General features: G+C 42.9%; 1 protein-coding gene across 1 annotated transcript in view; it reads right to left on the bottom strand.

The window, feature by feature from the left end:
- The window catches only part of LOC109924175 (ATP-dependent RNA helicase DDX19A), a 79,639-nt gene that overhangs the window by 13,359 nt on the left and 50,329 nt on the right, over nucleotides 1-15,951 (bottom strand). The window contains exons 7-10 of the mRNA XM_048614999.1: nucleotides 15,094-15,208; nucleotides 7,323-7,500; nucleotides 6,683-6,920; nucleotides 1,852-2,014 (exon numbers count right to left, since the gene is read on the bottom strand). Of these exons, the coding sequence (XP_048470956.1) occupies nucleotides 1,852-2,014; nucleotides 6,683-6,920; nucleotides 7,323-7,500; nucleotides 15,094-15,208 (694 nt within the window). The remainder of the gene's footprint in view (nucleotides 1-1,851; nucleotides 2,015-6,682; nucleotides 6,921-7,322; nucleotides 7,501-15,093; nucleotides 15,209-15,951) is intronic.

A 15,951-nucleotide genomic window follows, 5' to 3' on the forward strand; every position in this document is an offset into this window, starting at 1 on the left:
GAACCCAACTTTAGCAGCTTCCAAACAACAAATTACACTTGTATAGTACCTTCATGTTTGATATAGAATTCTAAGGTCCTTGACAAAGATTAAGGAAATGGACACTAAACGCTATAGAGAAATTAGGCAGACATGATTTAACTGCATGGTGTTGAAATAATTTGCTTCTCAAAAAACAAAACTTGAGACCTATATAAAGAAAGAAACGTGGAGGTAGCACAGCTATGACATGATTTTCAGGGCTCTCAATTTAGGTACCGATGACGGGATTAAAATTCTGGAGTCCGAAGACACATAGCTGAAAGGGGTATAGAACTAAAACAGGCATCGAAGACGACAAAGTGGTGTAGGTTGGTGTAGAATGACAGTGCAGAGTGGGTTATGGACAGGTGTTTTTGGAAAACCTTTTAGGTAGGTTGGCACTTAGACATGCCCAGCAAAGTGGACATTTGAAAAATGGAACTAAAATTTCAAAAGCAAGAGTCTTCAGGGCAGAGACTGGAAGTGGACAAAATGTATTGATAATGAATAATAAGCTAGGCTTAACTTCAACAGGATGCAAAGGAATGGTTCAGAAGAATGATGGAATTACTGCTCTTGAAGCAGAGTTTAAAGTCAGCCCAGAAAGCAATAGCTTTGTTCTTTCTCCCAGAGATGCCCAGATAGTAGCCGTAAAATGGGGATATTCCTTAGTCTCGCTCCTGAATACTTTGCTATGAGGGGAGAACCATCATTTGATTGTTCATTCTTAATGTCTCTTTTGCTCATTTAGCCATAGCCACTGACAATTTAATACTTTTGCCACAAGCACTGGTAATGTAAAGGCTCAGATGAGTAGCAAGGGGAAAAACAAACCCCTGGAGCATGACATGGAAGCATATGGTAAGTATGCAACCAAACACCACAACCATGCTTTCAGATGTGTTCTCTACTTGTTTTCATTGGAACTGGTAATCATGTGGTTTAATTAGAGTGGAGGGCTAAGTCTTGGGTGCCAAAAACAAGTGAGGTGGGTTCAGGTCAATCCTATCATCATAATCTGAAGCCTAACTCAACCAGGTTTCAATCTCTTCATTTTTGGGTTGAAATGGAAGCAGGACAAAAAAGGTCAGTCAAGCAGAGAGGCATGATTGTAATTTAAATATTTTAATATAACAGATCTAGGAATTGCCCTGTTCTGCAGGTTTAAGCAGGCGGCCAGCGCTCTCATGTTTTGGGAAAAATGGCCGAAGGGAGGTGCATGTTGGTTTCTGGAGAGGCAATAGACCAGGTTACATTCTGAGAACCCAATGTGAATCCCACCACAGATGGTGAAATTTGAATTCAATTAAAAAAACACTATGGAATTAAGAGTCTAATGACGACCATGAATCCATTGTCAATTATCAGGAAAAAACCCATTTGGTTCAAAGTCATTTAGGGAAGGAAACTGCCATCCTTACTTGGTCTGGCCTACATGTGACTCTAGACCCACAGCAATGTGGCTAACGCTGAACTGCTCTCTGGTCAATTGGGAACTGGCAATAAATGCTGCCCTAGTCAGTGACATCCACATCCGGTGAATTAATTAAAAATGAAGGGAAACGCAAAGAGCACATCCAAGCTCCTTCCAATCCAAAGGCCCCTTGGATCAGAAGTTGGTCCATGGGCCTCACCACAGGGATTAGAGCTACCTGCTTCAACTGCTGCTCCAGACTCAATTTTACCCAACTGGAAACAAATCTATCAAACCGGTTATTTTCTGAGGAGGACACCTACACGTAACAGAGAAGCTCTTTTCCAAAACTCCCTATACATAACCTGTTACTACCTCAGCCTCAAATTCTGTTTCAACAATGTTTAATCACTTACCTCTTGCACAGACATTAGTTGTGACAAGTACTTTCTCTTTGCCATCCCGGAAACGCTGTATCACAGCAGCTCGTTGCTCTACCATCATCTCTCCACTCAGCAGTGCAACTTGATGACCTTCTTTAGACAATTCAGCTGCCAACCAACCTGCAGTCTTGCGAGTCTGCAAGCAAAACAACTGCGTAATCAATTTGCGTAGAAATCAAGAAAACTTCTAAAAGTACACTAGCATCATTTGGACAGCAATATTAGCCCAGCACACCAGGGCAAAAAATAAGGCTAAAGCATTTGCAACACTCAGCCAGAAGTGTCAAGTTGATGATCCATCTCAGCCTCCCGAGCAGGTACCCAGCATCACAAGTTCCAGTTTTCAGTTAATTCAATTCACTCCCCAATATCAATAAAATTTGGAGGCACTGGATAGTGCAATTGCTGTGGGCTCTGACAACATTCCAGCAACAGCGCTGAAGGCTTGTGCTCCAAAATCAATCAGCCCTAGCCAAGCTGTTCCAGTACAGGTACAACATTGACATTGACCCAACAATGAGGGAAATTGCCCAGGTACATCCTATGCACAAAAGCAGGTCAAATCCAACCCAGCCAATAACCATTCCATTTATCTATCTATCTCAATCATCAGTAAAGGAAGGTGTCATCAACAGGGCTATTAACAGAGCACTGCTCAGTACCAACCTGCTCACTGAGGCCCAGTTTGGGCTCTGCCAGGCCACTCAGCTCCTGGCCTCAATACAGCCTTGGTTCAAACATGGACACGATAGCTACATTCCGGTGGAGTTGAAACTGACTGCCCTTGACGTCAAGGCCACATCTGACCTTGTGTGGCATCAGTGAATCACTGAGTCAATAGGAATCAAGGGGAAAGCCCTCCCAGGCAGAAGTTACACCCTGGCACATGGGAAGATGGTGGTTGTTCTAGTTGCTGGAGGTCAACCATCTCACGAGTTGCTCAGGGTGGTACTCTAGACTCAACCATCTTCAGTTGCTTCATCAATGACCTCCCTTCCATCATAAAAGGTCAGTGGGGATGTTTGTGATGATTGCACAATGCGCAGCACCATTCACAACTCCTCAGATGCTGAAGCAGTTCATGTCCAGATGCATCAAGATCCGGACAACATCCCGGCTTGAGCAAGTACAAATGCCAGGCAATGATTATCGCTAATAATAGACAATCCAACCATTGCCCTCTGACATTCGATGGCATTACCATCACGGAATCCCCCAATATCAACATCCTGAGGTAACCAATGATCAGAGACTGAACTGGACTAGCCATATGAATACAGTGGCAAGCGCAGGTCTGAGAATCTTGCAGTAACTCATCTCCTGACTCTCCTAAGCCTGTCAACTATCTATAGGTCAGTGTGATGGAATATTCCCCACTTGCCTGGATGAGTACAGCTACAATAATATGCAAGAAGGTTGACACTAGTCAGAAAGAAAGAGGATGCATTTGTTAAGGCCAGGAGGCTGGGAACACACAAAGCAAGGGTGGAATCCAAGGAAAGTCAAAAGAAACTTAAGCAAGGAGTCAGTAGGGCTAACAGGGGTCATGAAAAGCCATTGGTCCAAGGATTAAGAAAAATCCTAAGGCTTTTTATACTTATATAAAGAGCAAGAGGATAGCCAGGGAGAAGGTTAGCCCACTCAAGGACAGGGAAGGGAATGTGTGGAGCCACAGGAAATAGGCAAAGTAGTAAGTGAGTACTTTGCATCAATATTCACCTCAGAAGGATTTGGTGGATGAGGAGTCTGGGGAAGGGGGTGTAGATCGTTTGGGTCATGTTGAGATCAAAAAGGGAGGTGGTATTGGGTGTCTTGAAAAACATTAAGGTAGACAAGTCCCCTGATGGTATGTAACCCAGAATACAGAAGCAAGGGAGGAAGCTGCTGGGGCCTTGAGGGAAATCTTTATATTCTCACTGGCTACAGGGGAGGACCCAGAAGATTGTAATATAGCCAATGTTGTTCCTTTGTTTAAGGGTGGCAGGGATAATCCAGCTAATTACAGGCCGGTGAGCCTTATGTCAGTGGTAGGGAAATTATTGGAGAGGATTCTTTGAGACAGGATTTATTCCCACTTGGAAATGAGTCGGCATATTAGCGAGAGGCAACATGGTTTTGTGAAGGGGAGATCGTGTCTCACTAACTTGGTTGAGTTTTTTGAGGAAGTGACGAAGGTGTTTGATGAGGGTAAGGCAATGGATGTTGTCTACGTGGACTTCAGCAAGGCCTTTGACAAGGTCGCTCACTGCAGACTGATACAGAAGGTAAAGTTACACGGGGTCAGAGGTGAGCTTGCAAGATGGATAAAAAACTAGCTCAGTCATAAAAGACAGAGGGCAGCAGTGGAAGGGTGTGTTTCTGAATGGAGGGCTGTGACTAGTTGCATTCCTCAGGGATCAATGTTGGGACCTTTGCTATTTGTAATATATATAAGTGATCTGGAGGAAAATGTAATTGGTTTGATTAGTAAGTTTGCCAATGACAAAGGTTGGTGGAACTGTGGATAGCGATGAGGACCAGAAGAAACAGCAGAATATAGATCTGTTGGTGACTTGGGCAAAGAGATGGCAGATAGAGTTTAATCCAGAAAAATGAGAGAATACATTTTGGAACCTCTAATCCAGATGGAAAATATACAGTAAATGGCAGAACCCTTAAGAGTACTGACAGGCAGAGAGATCTGGGTATACAAGTACACAAAGTAGCAACACAGGTGGAGAAGGTAGTCAACAAGGCACATGGCATGCTTGCCTTCATCAGCCAGGGCACTGAGTTTAAAATTGGCAGGTAATGTTGCAGCTTTATAGAACCTTAGTTAGGCAGCATTTGGAATAGTTTGTTCAATTCTGGTCACCACATTACCAGAAGGATGGGGAGGCAATGGTCTAGTGGTATTAATCGCTGGACTGTTAACCCAGAGACCCAGGTAATGTTCTGGGTACCTGGGTTCAAATCCTGCCACAGCAGATGATGGAATTTGAATTCAATAAATATCTGGAATTAAGAGTCTAATGATGATCATGAATCCATTGCCGAATGTCGGAAAAACCAAACTGGCTCACTGACATCCTTTAGGGAAGGAAACTACCATCCTTACCTGGTCTGGCCCACATGTGCCTCCAGACCCACAGCAATGTGGTTGACTCTGATCTGCCCGCTAAGCAATTAAGGGTGGGCAATAAATGCTGGCCTAGCCAGCGACACCCCCATCCTGTGAATGAATAAAGAAAAAATGTGGCTGCTTTGGAGAGGGTACAGAAAAGACTTTACCAGGATGTTGCCTGGTATGGAGGGCATTAGCTATGAGGAGAGGTTGGAGAAACTTGGGTTGTTCTTACTGGAACGACGGAGGTTGAAGGGTGACCTGATAGAGGTCTACAAGATTATGAAGGGCATGGATAGAGTGGACATTCAGAAGCTTTTTCCCAGGGTGGAAGAGTCAGTTACAAGAGGTCTAAAACCCCCTACCCTTCAAGGAATTGTATCCCTCTATTCCCATCCTAATTGTCAAGACGCCCTTTAAAAGTCACTATTGTATCTGCTTCCACCACCTCCCCTGGCGGCGAGTTCCAGGCACCCACCACCCTTGGTGTAAAAAAGAACTTGCCTCGTATATCACCTTTAAACCTTGCCCCTCAGACCTTAAACCTATGACCTCTAGTAACTGACTCTTCCACCCTGGGAAAAAGCTTCTGAATGTCCACTCTATCCATGCCCTTCATAATCTTGTAGACCTCTATCAGGTCACCCTTCAACCTCCGTCGTTCCAGTAAGAACAACCCAAGTTTCTCCAACCTCTCCTCATAGCTAATGCCCTCCATACCAGGCAACATCCTGGTAAAGTGTTGGGTGCAGGCTTGGAGGGTTGAATGGACTGTTCCTGTGCTGTAATTTTCTTTGTTTTTTGGCACCATCCAAGACGAAACACACTATTTGAGAATGTGGTGCCAGTCACTTCACCACTGACACTCAGTAACAGCAATTTCTACAAGAAGCAATGCAGAAATATGTCAAAGATCCTTAGACAGCACATTCCAAGTGGCATTATCACTGGACTGTTAATCCAGAGGCCCAGGTAATGTTCTGGGTACCTGGGTTCAAATCCTGCCACAGCAGATGATGGAATTTGAATTCAATAAACATCTGGAATTAAGAATCTACTGATGACCATGAATCCATTGTCGATTGTCAGAAAAGCCCATCTGATTCACTAATGTCTTTTAGGGAAGGAAACTGCCATCCTTACCTGGTTTGGCCTACATGTGACTCCAGAACCACAGCAATGTGGTTGACTCTGAACTGCCCTCTGGGCAATTAGGTATGGGCAATAAATGCTGCCTAGCCAGCGACGCCCTCATCCCGTGAATGAATAAAGAAGAAAGAATATAGAAGGACAAGGGCAACAGATATTTAGGAACACCACCACCCACAAGCTCACCACCAAGCCACTCACTATATCACTACTCCTTTACTGTAGCTGGGTCAAAGTCCTGGAACACCGTCCTTGACAGCATTGTGGGTCAACCCACAGCACATGGACAGCAGCAGTTTGAGAAGACATCTCACTGCCACCTTCTTAAAGGGACAACTAGGGATATGCAATAGATACTGGCACAGGCAGTGGTGCCCATGTCACACGAGGGAATAAACAAAACCAGAAGAAATAATATATAGTGAATGGACATTTTTGATTAGAATATGTAGGTAAAGTTTAGAAATTCAGCTGTTTTAGTAAGAGAAAATGGCTGAAGGACCAGTAAGCAGAATATTATACATATTATACAGGATATTATACAATACTCACATGACAGAAGATCATGGCCTGTGCTATGGTAATTGCTCCATAAATATTGCACAGAGCATGGTATTTCTCTTCCTTGTTGTCACAAAGGACATAATATTGTTTAATTGTATCCAAGGTTTCTTCCTCCCGCTTCAACTTGATAATATTAGGCTCTGGAACAACCTTCTGGGCAAATTTCCACACAGACTCTTCAAATGTAGCTGAGAACAGCAGCATCTGACAATCTTTAGGCAACATCCTAAAAATTGGAAAGAACCTATTACCAAATCAGACTTCTTAAATTACTGATAAATTTGCAACAGATTATCCTCAAAACGTACACCACCTTTAGCAGCAGAGTTCAAACCCAGCAGTAGTAAAGGAAATTTAAATTCCAATAGAATATAATACATAGATATATTGGACAATTTTACCCCAGTTTATATTGAGCATAATTTTACAAGAGTGGTATAATTAAGTCATGAAGGTTGTTATGGAAATTCATACAGTTATGCAGTCAATGGCACTCAAATATCCCAGCAAACTAGGTTACTGCAGCAGTAGAAAGTGAAAATAATTGCAAGTTACTCAATTATAAATAACACTTTTTTTGCTAAAATTACACTAAGAATGTTTTAGTCCCATAGATTGGCAATCCCACCTCTGAATTCTAATGCTCTGGTCTTGGTGGCCTTGAGTTGCAATCATGACATCAGCCTCATCTAGGACAAAAACTTTAATTTTCTTTGTATCTATGAATCTCAGTTTTGTGCACCAATCCATTACTGTCCCGGGTGTGCCAATAACAATTTGTTCTGAAATCTTCTGACCCTTCTCAACTGAAAGCACAAAATATATTATGTTACACAACCTAAAATAATCAAACTGTGAAGTGTACTCCATTCACTAACTCATCAATAATTTGGGTAGTAACAGAACTTCTGAAGGTAAACTACATTTAAAACAAAATTTGGTGATTACGTTAAATTTTACATCCATATCAGTCAAATACCAAGGACTACAAAAATGTTTTGGTTAATTTCGCTGATGTGGGTGTCATTGACAATGCCCTATTTATTGCCCATTCCTTGTTGCTTGCAGTTATTTGAAATGGGTGGCTGTTCCCGAGAAAACCAAGCTGGTATTGGGCTACACCTTGCATCGAGCAGGCTACCTAAGGATACCAAGTTCTGAACTTCTGACGCCAGGTCAGGAGTGCAAATTTGGGACAATTCGTGGCAATGCAAACCAGATCTGGAAAAACATGTCCAGGCAATTGATATTCATTCTGGGGAAGGCAAGTGAAAATGGAAGTCATGACACTCAATCCTGAAGAGTTCAGGAGTTGTTGGGTACAGATGCCATTGGGCAGAAGGCCAGCCTCAGTGCTCCAGCACTTTGTCAAAGATTAACCAAAAAATACCCCTCTGGTCCTTATCCTCAGATGCTTCCCATCTTATGCTCCAAGTCACCTCGTGGCTTATCATACCTTCTATGCCCTTTATTGAAACTATCCCTTCTACCAACATCCACAGAAGCAGGAGTAGACCATTCAGCTTCTCATGTCTACTCCATTATTCTAGATTATGGTTGATCATCTCCTCTATTCGATTTTCCCACATTATCTGCTGTTCGTCTCTATAATCCTGTTAATTTCTGCCTTGAACCTGCTCAATGAGTGAGGCAGAATGCTAGAGTCACCATCCTCCGTGAGGAATTTCTTCACCAGTTGAGTCTTCAATAGCCTGCCCCCTGCCCTCAGAATACATCTCATCATTCCAGAGTTCCCAGTCAGGGAAAACATTCCATCCATATCTACCTTGTCATATTAAGAATTATAAAATATTCAATGAGATCACCTCTCATTTTTCAAAACTTTAAAGGAATACAGACCCAGTTTCTTCAATCTCTCCTTTAAGACAATCCTGTCATAAGGCCATACATGTAGGGGCAGATGTAGGCCTTCAGCTCATATAGTCTGCTCCACCAAAATTATGGTGGATCCTCAACCCCACTTTCCTGCTTTATCTCCACAACCCACAATTCCATTGCTGATAAAATTCTCTCAACCTTGAATATACTTTATTATCCAGCTTTAATAGCCCTCAGTCATGAAGAACTCCAGATTTACTACCCTGAAAGAAATTTATGGTTGGCATGGTGTCCCAGTGGTTAGCATTGCTGCCTCTGGGCACCAGGGACCCGGGTTCAATTCCACCCTCAGGCATCTGTCTGTGTGGAGTTTGCACACTCCCACCACCCCCCCAACCCGTGTATGCGTTGATTTCCTCCAGGTGTTCTGGTTTCCGCCCAGAGATGTGCAGGTTAGGTGGAGTGGCCACGCTAAACTGCCCATAATGGGCTAGAGATGTGCAGGCTAGAGATAATAGGAACTGCAGATGCTGGAGAATCTGAAATAACAAGGTGTAGAGCTGGATGAACACAGCAGGCCAAGCAGCATCAGAGGAGCAGGAAAGCTGATGTTTCGGGCCTAGATGATGTGTAGGCTAGGTGGGTTAGCCATGAGAAGTGCAGGATGGCAGGGATGGGGTAGGAGGGTGGGTCTGGCTGGAACGATCTTTGGGGTGGGTTGATGTGGACTCGATGGGCAGAGTTGCCAGCTTCCTCACTGTACGGATTCTATGAAATTCCTTACCATTTGTCTAAAACAAGCAACCCCTGACCGAACTGTGCCCTCTGGTCCTAAATTCTTCCATCAGGGAAACAACCACAGCATCTAACCCGTCAAGCCCCCTAAGAATCTTAGGTATTTCAATAAGTACTCCTCGCATTCTTCTAAAGAAGAATTAGTACAAAAATGAACTACACAACCTCTCCTCATAAGAAAACCCCTCAATACCTGGAAGTAACCTTGTGAATCTTCTCTGGACTGTCTCCAATATCTAGATAGGGAAGCCAAAATTGTTAACCATGCTCTGTGTGGGGTCTAACTAATACCTTCCATAGTTTTAGTATGACCTCCTTACTTTTATATTCCATTCCTTTTGAAGTAAAAGCCAACAGTTCTTTTGCGTTCCCAGTACCCACTGAACTTGGATACTAGCTCTTTGAAAGCCCATATCCTTCCTTAGATAGGAAGGCTAAAACTGTACACAATACTCCAAGTGCAGTTAGACCAAAGCTCTAAACAAATGTAGCGAGATAGCTTTGCAGCTCGTCTTAAATCCTCATTGCAATGAATGCCAATAGACCACTTGCTTTTCAAATTGCTTATGCACCTGCTTTTGTCCTATCCAAGTCCTCTTTTCACCATCCTTACAACTTACCCAATTTGGTGTCATCAATAAATCTAGAAATAATATAATTGGTATTCACATCCAAAACATTTCAGTAGATTGAGACCAATTGTGTAGTTAGCACTGACACTTTCGGTAACCCACTAGTAACAACCTGCCAATCAGAGAATGATCCGTTTATTCCTACTGTTTTCTATTAACCAATTCTCAAAACGTACTGGAATATTCCTGCAAATCTCTCGCACTCTAATTTTATTTATTATCCTCCTGAATGCAATCTCACTAAACACCTTCCAAAATACCAAATACACACATCCATTTATTCTCATTTGGCTATGCTTCAATTAACAGTCTCAAACACTGAACACGTTTTTCAAACAATTTGCCTTCATAAGTTAATGTTGACGCTAATTTTTCCATTCTAAATGTTCAATTATCACAGCCTTTATTACAGATTCCGCCATTTCCCCTATAGGCATCAAGCTAATAGGTCTGTATTCACCATTCTCACCAAGGCCCTGTACAATTGTATCTTGTTCTCTAATCCTCTCACTACGAAGGCCATTGCCTTCTTCACCTGCTGCACCAGCATGCTTACTTTCAGCAACTGGTATACAAGGACACCCATATCCCAGTGCGCTTCCCCTTTTCCCAATCTACTGTTCATAGTGGCTGGAATGCAACACATACATAGGGCAAACTGGGCCTGTATTCTCACATTTCAAAGAATGAAAGGCGATCTCACTGGAAACCAACAAGGGATACACAGGTCAAGCGCTTCTCCTGGTTAGGCAGTTTAGAACCAGGGGACAGAATTTAAAAAAAAGACAACGTCACTTAGGTCCAAGATGAGGAGAAATTCTTTTATTTGAGGGTTGTGAACATTAGGAATTCTCTACTCCAAGGGGAAATATGTAGCAGTTCAGTCTTCGAGTCTGTTTAAAGGTGGAGATTGATACATTTCTGATTATGTGTGCCATACAGGATTATGGAGTTTAGGTGGGTAAAAGACATTAAAATATTTTAATCAGCCATGATTGTTCTGAATGGCAGGGCAGGCTCAATGGGCTGAATGGCCTACTCTTGTTCTTATGTCCTAAAAACAGAATGTAAAGAACCTTAGCAGGATTGGCACCTGTGGAAAGGCAAATAAATTTAAACCTTAGAACTGAACATGACGCAAGAGATATTGGCCTTAGAGGTGTTAAATCCTTCTCTTCATACATTCCACAGATTGTTGAGTTTTTTCCAGTACAATCTGCTTTGCTTCAAATTTCCAGCATTGCAGGATTTTGCTTTTTCAAAGTTACTTGAGCCCCCTCCACTCCTGCCAAACAAGAACCTCTATTCTATTGCTCCTGTATGGTTCATTGACGGTCCATGGAACACGACCCCAAGGTGCTTTTTGTTGCAAACAGCTCTATTTTGTTTTCCCATCATCCCTCTGTTCAGGGCTGAAAATACAAAAGAAAATGGTAGCTGGATAACTGCCTTACCAGCAGTTGTAACCAGAGGCATTTGATAAGATGTAAAGTGCTAGAGAAAAATGGGATTGGTGCCTTCCAGTTTAGCAATGCCTCAAACTTAAACTTCTCATCCTGTTCAAATCCCTCCATGAACAAGTGTCTCGCTAGCCAAGCAACTTATTTTAGTCCCAGACAGTTTCAAAATATCGCTAGCATACTCAATTTGCTTCACCTCATCACTGACAGCCTTGCCTTCAGCTTTAAGTCTTGTATGTATTCAAAGCGACATACAAGTTCAGGTCACTCAGAACACTTGTTTTGTCAAGGAAATTTGAAATTATAATGTTGTCAGAATCAGCTCTAGCTCAAAAATACCAAGCTAAAAGGAACACACTTTTCTTTCTCTATTAAAGTCCCACCTGCTCTAAAGGTGTATTATGACATCTATGAACTGGTTGACTAAAATTCATCTAAAAAATTCATTTAAAAAACCTGTTGTGCTGTAATACATTCAAAACATATCTTAATCAAAAAGTATAAAAGCCACAATATTATTCTACTTGTACTTTGAATAAACCAGACATAAAATGCAGCAGTCTTTTGTATACAAACCCAGGAAAGCATATTAGCCAAAGATGCTGAAACGGTTTCAGATGCTGACCAGACTAAAATGGGCCACATGGATAGGGAAACGCTTGGCCATGGAGTAATTGGAACATAAGGATGAGAATTTTAAGTTTGAACCATTGCTGGACCAGAGGCACCAACCACATTTTGCTCTAGCAATTTACACCACTAATCTCTTAATTGGATAATTGCTTTATCATCAGTACCAGCCATTATGGTCTTGAATACCCTTAGCAAAGGATAAAAGAATGAAATAACTAATTGCAGAAAGGAATTAAATGCATCGCTTTCAAAACAGCTAATTAAAAGAATATATACACATGTGGTTTAACAACAAAAGAATAATCTCTCTACTTGTAGCTCCCAGTATATTTTATCTTCCAATTTAAAACACAGGCTGAATGGGTGCTCGACAAAGATAAACGTACTAGGAAAATAGAACGCAGAACATAGAACAGTACAGCGCAGTACAGGCCCTTTGGCCCACGATGTTGTGCCGAACTTTTACCCTAATCCTAAGGTCTACCTAACCTCCACCCCTACCTTATACTATCATCCATATGCCTATCTAATAGCCGCTTAACTGCCCCTAATGAGGCCGACTCCACTACCCTCTCCGGCAATGCATTCCATGCCCCTATCACTCCAAGTAAAGAACTTACCTCTGACGTCTCCCCTATATCTACATCCACTCACTATAAAACCATGCCCCCTCGTAATAGCTACCTCCACCCTAGGAAAAAGTCTCTGGCTGTCTACTCTACCTATACCTCTGATCATTTTGTACACCTCTATCAAGTCACCTCTCATCCTTTGTCGTTCTAAACAGAAAAGCCCTAGCTCTCTCAACCTTTCCTCATAAGACTTTCCCTCCATTCCAGGCAACATCCTGGTAAATCTTCCCTGCATCTTTTCCAACACCTCCACATCTTTCCTGTAACGAGGCAACCAGAACTGGACACAATACTCCAGATGTGGCCGAACCAGGCTTTTGTATAGCTGGAGCATAACTTCACGGCTCTTGAACTCGATCCCTCTTAACGAAAGCTAACACACCATACGCCTTCTTAACTCTATCCACCTGGGTGACAGCTTTCAGGGAACTGTGAACATGAACCCCAAGATCCCTCTGCTCCTCCACACTACCAAGAATCTTTCCGTTAACCCTGTATTCTGCTTTCAAGTTTGTCCTTCCAAAATGAATCACCTCACATTTTTCAGGGTTAAACTCCATCTGTCACTTCTCAGCTCAGCTCTGCATCCTATCAATGTCCCTTTGTAACCTCGAACAGCCCTCCGCACTGTCCACAACGCGACCCACCTTTGTATCATCCGCGACTTGCTAATCCACCTTTCCACTCCTTCATCCAAATCATTTACAAAAATCACAAATAGAAGAGGACCCAGGACAGATCCTTGTGGTACACCACTCGTAACTGAGCACCATGTTGAATATTTTCCATCCACTACCACCCTTTGTCTTCGAAGGGTCAGCCAATTCTGAATCCAATCTGCCACATTTCCCCCTGTCCCATGCCTCCTTACCTTCTGCATGAGCCTACCATGGGGAACCTTATCGAACGCCTTACTTAAATCCATATATACCACATCCACTGCTCTACCTTCATCCACGTGTTTGGTCACCTCTTCAAAGAATTCAATAAGGTTTGTGAGGCATGATCTACCCCTCAAATTCATGCTGACTATCACGAATCAAACTTTGCCTTTCCAAGTGATCATAAATCCTATCTCAGAGCCCTTTCCAATAATTTGCCCACCACTGACGTCAGACTAACTAGCCTATAATTTCCGGGGTTATCCCTATTCCCTTTGTTGAACAAGGGAATGATGCTTGTCTCTCTCCAATCCTCCGGCACTATACCTGTGGACAGTGAGGACGAAAAGATCATCGCCAAAGGCCCGACAATCTCTTCCCTCGCTTCCCATAGAATCCTTGGATAAATCCCATCAGGCCCAGGGGACTTATCTATCTTCAACTTCCTCAAAATTCCTAGCACATCTTCCTTAGTAACATCCACCTCCTCTAGCTGACCTGCCTGTTTCAAACTGTCCTCCTCTAAAACTAGGTCCCTCTCAGTTGTGAATACCGAAGAAAAGTATTCATTAAGGACCTCTCCTATCTCCTTCGGCTCAGTGTACAAATTCCCTTTACAATCCTTGATCGGCCCTACCCTTTCTCTGGTCATTCGCTTATTCCTCATGTACGTGTAAAAAGCCTTGGAGTTTTCCTTGATCTTATCTGCCAAGGTTTTCTCATGAACCCTTATAGCTCTCCTAAGCTCTTTCTTCAGCTCCTTCCTGGATAACTCGTATCCCTCTCGAGCCTTTTCCATTTCTTGTTTCCTAAACCTTACATAAGGATCCTTCTTCCTAACCAGACGTTCGACCTCTCGAGAACCAAGGCTCCCTCATTCGACCGCATCTTCCCTGCCTGCTAGGGACAAACATATCGAGCACACCATCTATTTCCATAAAATTCCAGATGTTTCACTAACATCCTTTAAGTGAGGATATATTCATCCCTAGCCAGTCTAGTCTATCGCAGCTCCAAATCTACAGCAACGTGGATGATTCTTATCTGTCTTCTGAGATGGTCCAGCCACTCGCTTCAAGTAGATTTAGGAATTTGCAATGAACACTGGCCTAGTCAATTACACCCACATCCGATTTTTTATTTTTTTTGGGGGGGGGGGGCGCAGTGGAGAAGAAGGAGGAAAGAGGCTAATCATTCTACGAGATCTTTAAGACATGATAAATGGGCGTCCTCTCCAGCATTCAAGGTTCCGAGTGCTAGATTCTCTGACTGGAGCGGTTCAGCAGCGAGTGGCAGCTGTGCAACGCTCGGCAGCACCGCTGGTGTGCAGCAGCTCCTGGCAATATACCTGCCCAAGGCCCTGGATTACTGAGGGCTCCAGGCCTAAAGTGATTGCTAACAGGATGAATATCAGAAGCAACAAGAGTTGGCACGTAGCAGGGCTCCATCAGGAACAGACAACCTTGTGTGCCTCTAGGTTGCATATATGATTAGAATCATACAGTAACACATTGAAATATTACTTACGTCTGTTGCCTCGCACTGCATAAGCTAGCTTGATATCAGGACAGTACTTCCCCATTTGTTCAATAACCTGTCCAGTCTGCAAAGCCAGTTCATAGGTTGGAGAAAGACACAAACACTGGGGGAGAAAAGGTCAACTAATGATTAAGAATCAGAACAAGTTTTTCAGGAATAACATTTAGATAGCAATATTCTTAGTTGCAAACTGCAGATACAGCATGGAGTTCAAACTGGATGCAAAGATGAATAGGTCAATGTCAACAAAGGCCCATTTTAGTGATTTACACAACAGTAGGACAGCACAGTATTTCCACCGGCCTGAAGTGTACATTGCTACTGCATAAAGCTATTTATTGTATCAAGAGCAATTCCCATTACCATTACCAACCTCTATTCCGAAATATATAGCTATACTTAAACTGGTCATTCTCACAGGTCAATCATGCCATGTTTAAATGTAATTTTCATCAGTTGGTTAGATTTTAATGGAGACGATGAGGATCTCGCCTACCAGCCAGAGAGCAAAGAGCCTATATTACCTTTTTGCAAGGCCCACCAAATTAATTACCAATCAAGGTACTTTACTAGAGAGTAGCAAGTCTTCCCCAGGATTAAGTGAGTTCCAAGCATGAAAATCCCATTCTTTGAGAGCTTCTGGTCAATAGCTATGCATTGACGCGGCAGGCTCGAGGGGCCGGATGGCGGCCTCCTGCTCCTAGTTCTTATGTTCTTATTGCTTGGCAATGGCACTGGCACTGGTGGGAGCTAAGGGAATGCTCCTGCCGGAAACCCAGGATTGTCAAGGTACCCTGTCACAGGTGTGTGAAGTGACAGCAGGACAGGTGTGTGAAGTGACAGCAG

This window comes from Rhincodon typus, chromosome 31 (genome assembly GCF_021869965.1).
Source record: "Rhincodon typus isolate 14 chromosome 31, sRhiTyp1.1, whole genome shotgun sequence".
In the NCBI taxonomy this organism is placed as follows: domain Eukaryota; kingdom Metazoa; phylum Chordata; class Chondrichthyes; order Orectolobiformes; family Rhincodontidae; genus Rhincodon; species Rhincodon typus.